Source organism: Typopeltis vanoorti, chromosome 18, assembly GCF_054136105.1.
Source record: "Typopeltis vanoorti isolate ZY-2024b chromosome 18, IOZ_Tvanoo_1.0, whole genome shotgun sequence".
Lineage (NCBI taxonomy): Eukaryota > Metazoa > Arthropoda > Arachnida > Uropygi > Thelyphonidae > Typopeltis > Typopeltis vanoorti.
In genome coordinates, this window is record NC_143566.1 from 43893796 (window position 1) to 43906813 (window position 13018).

The 13018-nt window shown below is 36.8% G+C and overlaps 1 protein-coding gene across 2 annotated transcripts in view; it reads right to left on the bottom strand.

The window, feature by feature from the left end:
• Nucleotides 1–13018, bottom strand: part of LOC150096621 (transcription initiation factor TFIID subunit 4B-like) — a 383016-nt gene that overhangs the window by 351775 nt on the left and 18223 nt on the right. For both annotated transcript variants that reach the window (XM_090407990.1, XM_090407989.1), the window contains exon 2: nt 214–369. In XM_090407990.1, coding sequence (XP_090264116.1) covers nt 214–369 — 156 coding nt within the window. The remainder of the gene's footprint in view (nt 1–213; nt 370–13018) is intronic.

A 13018-nucleotide genomic window follows, 5' to 3' on the forward strand; every position in this document is an offset into this window, starting at 1 on the left:
ATTACTGATAACATTTATTCATTTATCTAACATGATGAGGATCAATGGTCTGAAAAGTTTGCCGACCCCCTGGTCTACAGATTCAACCGATTTATTGAGAATTACTGATAGTTCACTGTAAATAAATTTATTATTACCCAACCATAAATATTAATTTACATATCCTTTGTTACACACACAAAAAAAACAGCAAGAACAAAAACAGATGCTTACTTGAACTGACTGTAACCGGTAAGTTGTTGTTCCTGGAATTGTACTAGTTGAACTAGATGCAAGACTTTGTGCTACATTCACCAACTGAATCTGTCCATTTTCTGTTTTAAGTAATATTGCTCCATGTACCATACCAGGCTGAAGAGCTATGGCATTCTGAAATATAAACAGATGGTGACAACACACAATACAGTAAACTGATTCTGCTTATCAAGGAAATTATTTCAGAGACCACAAGTAACTTAATAGCTTAAAATAAATTAATAATAATAATGAAATACTTCTGGTAATTTCTGACCAATTTCTCAACACATTAAATTCTTAATTTCAATATTTTTCCTAGTGGAGTTATTACCATAAGTTTAATGGATAAAATTTTGCTGAGAGAAAAAGTATTAAATGCTTATATTTAAAAAAAAAAAAATCTCCTAGCATCTTTTATTCCACAAAGGAAGCAGGCAAGCTGTTTAGCACTAACTCACTCTTGGAAATGTGGGGAGGTTCTCCCATACTTGCCCAAACTATTAAATCATTTTAAATGGCATCTAGGAAAGAGAGAATGATAGATATCTTGTGGTATAAGATTATATATTATTGTCTGAAACTGTGATAGTTTTAAATAGTTTTAATCCTGTAACTCAATTTTCTTGAGTTACAGGATTAAAAACTGGAGTTTCTATAAGAAAATACCCTACCTGCCTCTGTCAGAGAAAGACAGACTTGGGAGCTAGTTGAAGAAAAGTTCCTCTAGTTAGTGATTAGAATCAAACAATGGTTTATCTTCAGATAGTGATTAGAATCAAACAATGGTTTTTCTTCAGATAGGAAGTTCTATTGATGCAAATGCTATTTCCATAGGGCTACAGAGGCTGGTGGAAATATATATGACAAACTTTATGAATAACTTTAAACTTCTGTTATTTTCAAGAATACTAAGTCAGAGTAATAGGGCAATGGGTTGATTTATCTTCCTTTTTTGGGAACAGGCTCGATAAAAGTTTGCTTCCAAGCTGTTGGATAGATGACTATGAATAAGACAGCTTAAAGCCATACAAAATGGGTGTTAAGAGAATTCTGATAGGGGAATATCACCAGTGCCATGACGCTTATTAGTATCAAGGCTATTTGAGCATGTTTCTGATATCCTTCGGGAAAAGATCGGAGGAGACATACAGGTGGATTATTCACAGAATAGTGGGATGAGTTCTACATTAACTATCCATACAAGAGTTGGAGGGAAATCAGTCTGATCTTCAGATGTTACATCAGGACATGACAGCAGGAAACAAACTATCTAAGAGCATTTGTTTCTAACAAATTCTGCTCTTTTTTTTTTGTGCACATATTACAGGCTTTAGTGAGATACCAGAGTTTTTGATATGAGCCGTTAAACCTAAACAGAATTTTTGTCTTTCACTACGTTGGCACAAACAAGGGTTGCAGTTTTGAGTATAATATATTTAGTTTAATCCTTTATCCAAGTGTGAGTAAACAAAGTTTGCGCCTGAAAGTATCTTCAGGACTGGGTTAAGGTGGTACAACACCAGAGCACTCCTTGCAAAGGTGGAGCAAGCTACCAACACTCCTATCTCAGTATCTCCCATAATGCAAAACACATCTCCTTGCAGATATGTCTAATGTTATACATTAAGGGAAGGGCCACAACCCAGACTAGTTCCAACCTTTATTGAGGTCTCTTCAGTGGGAGCCAGGCCCAAGTGGAGATACCAGGCAGAAGCATTAGCAGGTCATCTCTACCTATAGGAGTTGCCAAATGGTGTGCCACCCTTTTTTAAATTACTCTGGATTTAGAGAAAGATGTTGAAAGTTTATTTTTCACTTGGTTAGAGTATAATAAATTTAGTTTAATCCTTTATCCAAGTGTGAGCAAACAAAGTTTGCACCTGAACCAAGTGAAAAATAAACTTTCAACACTTGAGACTAGCTTACCCTACATCATTGGTTTACAAAATTAAACAACAGAAGTCCAAGTACTGAGTGCTGTGGTATACCACTGATTACTTGCATTCTCCTGGACTCAACTCCTCCATAAACCACTCTTTGATATCTGTCCATCAGCCACCATCTAATCCAAATCGTCAGATTCATATCCATCCCCATTTACTCCAATTTATACGATAGAGTTTTATGAATCTAATTTAATCTTATTAAATGCTTTTGCAAAGGCTAGCAATATCATTGAGTGGCCATTTTCCTTATCCAACTTCATTGTCACTTGATTATAAAAAGTAAGCAAATGACTAAGAAAAGACCTATTCTTCACAAAACCATGTTGTGCCTTAGAATATCATTCTCCTATCCACTCAGTCCTGAATTCTCTTTTACCAATTTCTCCAATACCTTAACCACCACTCCTGAGATGGCCTATAAATTGTTACTTGTGTCTTTGAGCCGGGGTACTTAAGGGTCGAAGCTGTATAACTGAGAGGAGACCTCCACATAGCCTTTCAAGGAATGCGGAGAACCGACCAGGGCTTCTGACCTAATGTCCAATCTTCACCTTCTCGTGGTGCACCCTGTTGGGTATCTACTTGGATATTGAACGAACGAGGATGGGCTGGCAATTTGGGATTTAGCCGACCAAATTGTATTCTAATTGGTTAAACCAAAATAAAAAAAAATGATGGTACAACATGACAAAATTTCATGCCGGCTGGGGCGTCGTCCGGTTAAACAAGGCCCCCGTTGTTTTCGCCAGGAAACCAGGGCGAACAGCGAAAAGTCAGCTACTGGAACAAATCTGAAAACAAACCCCAACTCAACATCACCAGAGTTAAAGATCGGTACTATCAACATAAGAAGCCTGAATGGCAAAGAAATGGAGCTAGCTGAGGAATTAGATAAATACCAGATCGACATAATAGGGGTGATTGAAACAAAAAAGACCAAAACTGGTGAGATCTTTCTGAGCAATAAATACAAAATTTTATATTCAGGCAATGACAATCAAGGAAAAGAAGGAGTAGCCATAGTATTCAACACAAAGTACAAGGCTAATCTTCTTGAATGGCAGGCAGTCTCAAGTAGAGTAATGTGGACAAATATGAGAATGGGAAACTGGACAATGAGACTTATTTCTGCCTATGGTCCCACAGAAGGGTCTACTAAGGTAGAAGTGAAGGAATTTTTTGACGCTTTAGAAAAAGCAACTGACACAATGAAAAAGGAAAAGTTGGTCCTTGTTGGGGATCTAAATAGCAGAGTAGGAAATGATTGTGAGACATACAAAAATATTTTGGTAAAATTTGGAGAAAAGAGCAAAGCTAATAATAATGGCAAATATCTGTTGGATTTCTGCTCAGGACATGGACTGGTTATTACTAACACCATGTTCACATAAAAATGTGCACAAATTCACATGGAGAGAAGAGGCTAGGATTAAGAAAAGTCTCATTGACTATGTGATTGTTGATAGTGATGTTTTCTCCCTGGTGCAGGACACCAGAGTGTACAGAGGATTTGAAATTGGAAGTGATCACTATTTAGTCTTGAGCAGGATAAAATTGAATTTCATATTGAAAAGAATAACATGTAAGAAAGTTTTAAAGTGAATAAAAGTTCAGAAGCTCTCAGATGTGAACTGTAGACTAAATTATACAAAGATTATTGAAGAAAAAATGAAAGAGTTTGAGAACAGGAACCAAACCTTGGAGATTCAGTGGCAAGCCTTCAAGAAAACACTGATTGATTCAGCCAGAGAGGCATGTTGTGAGGTTGTCTGCAAGGATAGAAAAATCAGAACTCCCTGGTGGACACAGGAAGTTAAAGAGGCAGTGAAGGAAAAGAAGAAAGCATACCAAAAGTTCCTGTCAAATAAGTCAGCTTGTGCTCTTAGAGAATATAGAGACAAATGCAAGAATGCTAAACACTGTGTAAAACTAGCTAAACAAAAGTCATGGGAGGACTTTGGCAAGAATATAGAAAATAAATATCAAGAAGGTGGCAAAATATTCTGGAGGTTTTTGAAGAAGCTTAGGAATGGAGGAAAGAGTGCTGTAAACAGAGTTAGAGATGATACAGGTGACATGAAAACTGGAATAAAAGATATCCTTGAAGTATGGAGTAATTACTTTGAAAAACCGCTAAATGAAGCAAGCAGTGATGACAGCACAGTGGTAAAAAACACTGACTAGGCATGCAGGCAGGAATACATATCCATACTTGAAGTAGAAAAAGCCATCAAAGGCTTGAAATGTGGAAAGGCAGCTGGAGTAGATGAATATTCGACCAGAAATGCTTTAGTATGGTGGTATAAGAGAATTACAGTGGCTGCACTGCATAGTTCAGAAAGCCTGGACAGAGGGACGAATTCCCGATGATTGGAGTAGAGCTCTCATAGTACCCATATGATAAAAAGGGAAACAAAAATGAATGTGAGAATTACAGAGGTATTTCCCTACTGAGTGTTCCTGGCAAGATCTATGCAAGTATACTTGAGAAACGGTTGAGAAGAATTGTGGAATAAAAGCTTGGTGAAGAACAAGCTGGATTCAGGCCAAATAGAGGCTGTCAGGATGGCATTATATCAAGCAGTACTTAGTCTTTATTTGAGTTGTAAGTCAGCAGTTAGAATTGCAGGAAGTACAGGAAGATGGTGTGAGACAAGGATGTATATTATCCCCTCTGTTATTCATTATCTATATGGATCACATTATGAAGGAAAGTGGTATTAAACATGATATCAAAATTGGAGATATTAATGTCAGCTCTTTGCTTTATTCGGATGATGTTATACTTCTAAATAAATCCGCTACAAGTCTGCAAGATTCTCTGACTAAATTGAATAGCTGTTGTAATAGATATGGTATGAAGGTCAGCAATAAAAAGACAAAGACAATGAAAATAGGCAGAATCATTGAAAATGTCAACTGTGTTGTGAATGGAGAACCTGTGGAACAAGTAAAACATTTCAGCTACTTAGGCATGATTTTTACTGAAGATGGTAAATTAAATATGGAAATAGACAACAGAATCAGCAAAGCTGGTATGGTAGGAAGTCAATTGAATAAATTCATATGGAATAAGAGAGAAATTAGTCGGAACACTAAATTAGCTGTATACAAGACAGTGTTCAAACCAGTTTTAACTTATGGATCTGAGCGCTGGGTCAGAAGTAAAACACTTGACCAAAGACTGGAGACCGCAGATATGAGAGTCCTGAGAAAGATTAGAGGCGTGAACAGATGGCATCAATGGCAATATCATATTAAAAATGAGGATATTAGGAAAGACCTTGACACTGTCTGCATCCAGGAATGTGTTAGCAGAGCTAATCTCAGGAGGTATGGTCATTTAAACAGAATGGGCGAGGAAAGATTAGCAAAACAAGTGTTCTCTGCCAGATTGGCAGGAAAACGACCCAGAGGAAGACCAAGATATAGGTGGATTGATATGGTACAAAGCGCCTTAGACGATAGAAATATAAAATCTGATAATGTTGGAGTCTTGACAAGTAACAGACTGATTTGGAGGAAAATTGTAGATAGGAAGTTAGTAATGATATAATTTTTTCATGTAGTACTATCATATCCTGTACACCCCTTGTGGGTGCATGGCAGGAATTTGATGATGATGATGTCTCTGAGTCACCTTTATGCAATGGGATTATTTTGCCCTCTTTTCACTCGATTGGAACCTTCCCAGTACTGAGGCTTAAACAGCTTGGTCAGAGGAGCTGATAATTCCCTTGTACATTCTTGTAATACATGAGCAGATATGCCATCTAATCCCATGATTGTGTTTGTATTGAGGTTGTGCAATATTTTAAGCTTCTTCAACCTCTTATATTAGCGAATGTCACATCTGGCACTAAAATGTCACCATATGATATAAATGATATAAATGCAGGATTTGGTTGCTATAAAAATCATACCAAATCTGGACAGGAGTCTGTTGTATTTATGACACACAATTCAGAGGAAAGGTGTGTGTCAGGTGTTATGGTTAAAGTGTTGGAAAGAATGATGAGAATCAAGATTCAGAATTGGGTTGACAAAAATTTGGTGTTATCTTTGATGGACAGCACAGATTTGCTAAAGGGAGGTTATGTTTTAGTAATCTATGGTATAGGTGGCAGATGAGTTCTGTCATCTAGTTTATGATAAGTACTTTGCTTATTGAACATATGACAGAAAAAACCAGTTTCAGACCAGGTATGTCGTTGCATTTTTTTCTATAACGAAAGATAGATGATTGCAGATATGTCAGACAACAAGGAGAAACCTACCATTTCTTTTTTTCAAGGATATAACTTTAAAACAAATTATCCCAATGGCCATTACACAGTACTAGACTGACCCAAATGGGAATACTTTAATAGGTGTCTCAGTTATCTGCCAAATGTTCTTGAAGGGCAACAATAGTGGTCTTTGGAGGACAATGCCAAGGACACAATTTGCAGAGTATATGGGTTAAATTTTCCATTATGTACAGCTTAGTAAAGAATCTGTTACTGTTTATTTCATGTCCTTCCCAATTATAACTAAACTTAAATAACCACAAAAAGCAAGAAGGAAGATTACATGTAGGAAAAAAAGGAAACCTCTGAAATCTTTCCAGATTCACTAAACAAATACATGGTCTTAGTTCCAATCTCAAAATATCTTCATTCTTTCTTTTAAGGTTACATGGTGATCAACATTCATAGTAAAGAATTTATGGAGGAAGTAATTTTTCTAACACATGTGCTGTGTTTCCATGGGAACAGCATGGTTTTATAAAGAGTAGCTGATGCCTCTTTACTCTTTTATAAAGAGTAACTTGCTCATGTTTTATAACACAGTGACAGCTGAACTGGATAAGGGTAATGGGTTTACAGTGATACTGCTTGACTTTGCAAAGGCCTTTGATAGGATACCACATGGAATTCTAATCACTAAACTGCAGCATACGGGGGATGGATAAAGGGTTGTTGAGATGGATAGGAGGATGATTGATGGAGAGATATCAGAGAGTAGTTTATTCAGGAGTAGAGTACAAAGAAGGCCTGTTACTAGTGGCATGCCACAGGGTTCTTTCTTGGACCGCTACTATTTAATTTGTTCATTAACGATATAGGAAAGGATCTGTTCAGTTATTTGCTGATGATGCAAAGTTGGATAGAGCAATAGTTAATACAGATGATGTCAAAATTTTGCAAGATGATTTGGATAGATTGGCAGACTGAGCAAACAAAAATGGATATCAGTTTAATGTGGCCAAGTGTAAGGTTATGCATTTTGGGGGGGAAAGATTATCAGCAGTATACCACATTGGTGGAACCGTACTCCAGGAAATTGATGAAGCCAGAGACTTGGGAGTGGTAGTGGATAGGGAGTTAAAAGTTTAGAGGGCACATAGCAAAAGTGGCTAAAGCAGCTCATCAGATTACTTGAGTACTGAAGGATACCCTGACAAGCAGGATATTATTATTCTTTATTGAGACTTGATAAGACTCCCCATCTTGACTACTGCACACAGATCTGGTCACCAAGGTTTCTTAGTAATGAGGAAGAGGTGGAGAGGATCCAGAGGCAAGTGACCAAGATGCTAGCAGGTCTATGCAGTGAACCTTATGAGGACAGGTTGAAGATTTGTGGGTTGACACAAAGACTATTTGATAAGTGGAAAATGGGTGATATGATTGAGAAATACAAATTACTGAAAGGTTTTTACAAGATTAATTCAGACGAAATTTTTCGGAACAGGTGTAGTGGTGGGAGAACTAGGGGTCATCTATGGAAACTGATCAAGAGTGTAGTTAGCAAGGGTGTTAGAACTAGGTTTTTTACTTGGAGAATGGTGAATGAGTGGAATAAGCTGCCAGTCTGTTGTGAGTAGGCCATGACTGTGAATGAGTTCAAAGCAAAGTATGATGATACCGTGCAAATGCTGAATAGTTCTTGACATGGTATTTAGGGCCTCCCACAATGAGTCTAAGAACGCCATAGAGTTGTCTATAATTATAATAATATCTCAAAATATCTCCAGTCTATAAAAAAAATCACTTTTCCTAGAAGATAATTTCTACAGTAGTCCTGAACACCCATTCTCATCTCAGTTCTTTCAATTACATACTCTTAATCATCTCAAAATATAATTTTTGCACACATTTATAAAACACGTTTGAGTTTAACTGAGAAGCACCTTTTTGTCTATAAATCTTTCTACCATACTAAATTTCATTTGCTGACTTTAGCAACTATTCTGAACTTTAATTTCCTTTCCTTAAATCAGGCTGTCCAACCTTAGGTAATCCGAGGCTGCATTAAAAAATAAATATTTATCCGAGGGCCACATCACAATGCGTATCTAGTAATTTGGTGAGCAGCAGCAACACAATCTCAATAGCTGAACAAACTCACAACACTAATCGTGTGCTCACGTTTCCGTGAGAGCCCGGAGAATGCGCATTGGAACAAAACAGTGTAAGAACGGTTCTTTGACATATTTGAAAAACACGTGGGTATGAAGCGATATAAAAACACCAAATAAAATTACCAACATTGAGTCATCGATTAGTGATGGAATTAAAATATTTAATACGCATTCGATTCAAATTATTTTATTTTTTCGCTCGTGAAAATAAAAATCCACAGGCAGGCCATATCCAGCCCGCAGGCAGTGCTTTTGACAGCCCTGCCTTAAATAGTCATTTTTCCTAGTCCACTTTCCTAATAATGAAGTTATCAACCTCAATTTTAATGTTCATAACTACAACAGGCTTTTCAAAGATGACATGATCATTTGTGAAAAACAATTTATGATCATTTGCTAATGATCATAAATTGCTCATATGCCAATCAAAATACTAACACTCTTTTGATCTCTTTCAAATTAGTGAACCTTTATGTTGGCTTGTCCGTTGCCCAGCATAAAAAGGGACGCGTACTGGACATAGGCAGAGGGTCTAGGTCGAAAAATATGCTACATTCTCCACTAGTTACAATGAGAGCACAGAATTATAAGTAAATAATTATTTATTGACTTATTGCTGATATTTTGCTGGTGTTGTGACCAGCATCTTCAGAGCACAAAAACACAGTTTGTCACAGTGCACACGACTACAACAACATGGTGTAACTAGTTTAACAAAATTGCTTCTAAGAACAATCTCTCTGACTTGTAAAAGCTTCTGTGCATTACTTTTGTTTTCTTGCAGTGTGCAAGGGTATGCAAAGCATGGTTTGCTAGGCCCGACTTGCCATAGTGATAGTGTCAGATGTATCTTTTATGTTCACTGATGCGGATATCCACAGTTCTTCCTGTTTGACTGTAGAAAGCTTGATCACACGAGCAGGGTACTTCGTAGACTCCCGGATGTGATAAAGGAGGGCTGCTATCCTTGGGTTCATGGATGAGAGTTGCTAATTTGACACACGCCTGAATACAGTGCATAGTTGATGTTTATTGAGAATTCTAAATATCTTTTCCGACATGCCTTTAATGTTATGGGATGGCGACTGTTTTGTTGTAGTTGTCAGTGGTGGGAGGGGTTTCTTAGGGGCATTTAGTATTTTGTTTATCTCATGGGGGTTATAGCCATTGGCCAAGAAGATGTGACGCAAGTGAGCCAGTTCAGCAGCAAAGGCATTGTCATTGGAACAGATTGCTCTCGCTCTATGGGTTAGCGTTTTTAAGATACCATACTGTTGAGAAGGGTGATGGTGTGATTGTTTGTGTAAACATCTCCCTGTGTGTGTAGGTTTTCTAAAAACTGAGAATGATAAGGAACCATCTGGAAGACGTGTGATTAGTGTATCCAGGAAGGGCAGACAGTTATTAGCTTCCATCATCATAACACTAATTATGGGCATAGATCATATTGGTCTGTTCTGGCCTCATTATCCATCCAATATCCTTTTTTAAGGTCTACTCTGCCTTCTCTTTCTAATTGGCTTATATTTTAGTATTTGTTTAGGATGTCGGGTGTTGCCCATTCGGTATTGTATATTTTCAAGCGTGTTTCTTTTTGTACTATATTTGGGTTGAGTGTTCTATTTACCAGGTCATCTGTAAACATTTTGAAGTTTTTAATTTTAAGTATTTTTTTCCTTCATATGCTATTTCACATCCAAGAACTGAAAGTATTTATCTGTTCTATTATTTTATTATTAATAACTATTTTGCTTCTAACTAAAGTTTATCCACAAAATGGCATTGTTTTTGTTTTATCTATGAAAATTTTCATTCCAAACTGTTCTGCTATAATGTTTGAATTATATATTGCTCTTTGTAAACTGTCTTCCTTATGTGATATTATTACCTAATCATCTGCAAATAATAGCGTATTTATTTTGTTATTTTGGGAAATTTCTATACCTTAATTGTTTAAGGTGTTCCACTGTATTAATATTTCATTAATGTAAATATTGAAAAGGGTTGGAGACAGAGGAATCCCGGTCTTACTCCTTAGTTTATAGATTGTTTTTCAGACAACTTTTCAATTATTTTTATTTCATTATCTTTATTTATTTATATATATATATATATATATTCAATATTACATGTAGTAAAATATTAGGTATATTTATTCTTTGTAATATATCATCATCATGAATATCAAGGATTTAGGCCAAGCGTGGCCTGTTCGGGCCTTCGAAGTCATCACTGAATATTATTTAAATTGAGGGGATATTAAATCCCACATTATTTCAAAGCCAAATAAGAAACTCAAAGATCGGAATCAAAGAGTTTCATGCCGAATATAGTATAGTAAACTATAAAAATTTCGGCAGATTGTAGTGTAAGTTAAAGCACACAGTTCAACACTAGGGCAACTCGTTGCAAAGGTGGATAAATTTCTGATCGCTCTTCTTAGTATTACCCATAATGTAAAACACATCTCCTAGGAGATGTATGATGTTATACATTATGGTGGAAGGTCACTACCCAGACCGGTTTCAACCCTTATCAGTGTTGAACGGTCTCATCAGTGAGTAGGTAGACCAGATAATACTGAGGTTATAGTGAAAAGAACTTATATACTTTGCTAAACGATCAAAACCAGTCTGGGTAGTGACCTTCCACAATAATGTATAACATCATACATCTCCTAGGAGATGTGTTTTACATTATGGCTAATACTAAGAATAGTGATCTTCACCCACCTTTGCAAAGAGTTGCCCTAGTGTTGAACTATGTGCTTTAGCTTACACTACAATCTGCCAAAATTTTTATACTTTACTATACTATATTCGGCATGAAACTCTTCGAGTTCCTTATTCGGCTTTGAAATAATGTGGGATTTAATATTCCCTTAATTTAAATAATGTTACATCGCCAAAGTGAAACCTATTGGCTCTTTTATTAAAGGCATCATTGAATCTTTTAAGAGGACGTCCTGGTTTTCTTTTTCCTAATGGCTTGTTTTGGTAATCTTTCTATTTTCATTCTTTGAACGTGTTCCATCCATTTACAGGGTGTTCGGGATAAATTTGACATATTTATAATTAATTATATTTTTCCGTAAGTTACATGTATTAACACACACTTCTCTTCATTTAAAAGTTTGGACCCTTCTTCATTCATATACAAGATGTCAGAAAGGATGGATAGCTGGAACCCACCTGAATCATGGAAGAGAATAACTTGTATCATGATGATTCGTACCCGCCATCAAAATAAGGATATTACGACTGCTGCCCAATGCTCCCTGAATACAGTAAAAACAATCAGGCATGAACTAGAGACTTGCAATGGTGACTACGAGGATGTAGCAAGAAGAAAGATCCCTAGCAGACGATCTGATTGCGTTCGTACAGCAGAATTCCTCGCAAATCTGCAGGAACAGGTGTTGAAGAACCCTGGCATTGGAATTCGGGCTTTGTTCGTGGAGTTGCTAACTGTAGTCAAGCCCTGGATAACAAGGGTAGCCAATGGTAGGCCGTATGTATGGCAGCAGGATTCGGCCCCTTGCCACACCTCTGGGAAAAGTCAAAAATGGTTGTCTGAAAATTTCTACGACTTCACCAGTCCAAATGTTTGGCCTCCAAACTCCCCAGACCTTAACCCCATGGATTATTTTGTATGGGGCGCAGTTGAAAAAGACACCAATCGCACTTCCAGTAATACAAAAGCCCAGTTAATGGATAAAATTAAAACAGTTTTTGCGGCCCTTCCCAGGGAGACTGTAGCATCAGCTTGTTCGAGGTTCCGAAGCAGAATTGAAGCTGTGATCGATGCTAATGGTGGTTATTTTGAGTAAATCTTGTTGATAGTATTGTAATTAACTCTGCCTGTAATGTTTTTTTGTCAATTCATTAAATTTAATAGATACAAAGAAGATTTTCTTTTTCCTTACGAAACTGTCAAATTTATCCCGAACACCCTGTATGTTTATATTTTTTAATTTTTTCTATTACTGATTCTTGGTTTAATTCTTTCATAATTTCTTTGTTTCTTTTGTGATCAAATAGAGTATACTTTGCAGTTTTTCTCATAAACTTCATTTCAGCTGTTATTAATCTTCTATAATAGATTTAGTTTAATCCTTTATCCCAGTGAGAGCAAACAAAGTTTGCGCCTGAAAATATCTTCAGGACTAAATATAGTGTTGTACTATCTTATCCAGTAAGTAGTGCAACACCAAGGCAACTCGTGGCAAAGGTGGAGCAAGCTACCAGGCACTTCTAACCCAGTATCTCCCATAATGCAAAACACATTTCCTATGTGGATATGTATATATACTGTTATGCATTAAAGGGATTGGCCATCTACCCAGACTAGTTTCGACCTTTATTGAGGTCTCTTCAGTGGGAGCCAGGCCCAGAGCTGGAGATACCAGGCAGAAGCAGTAGCAAGTCAT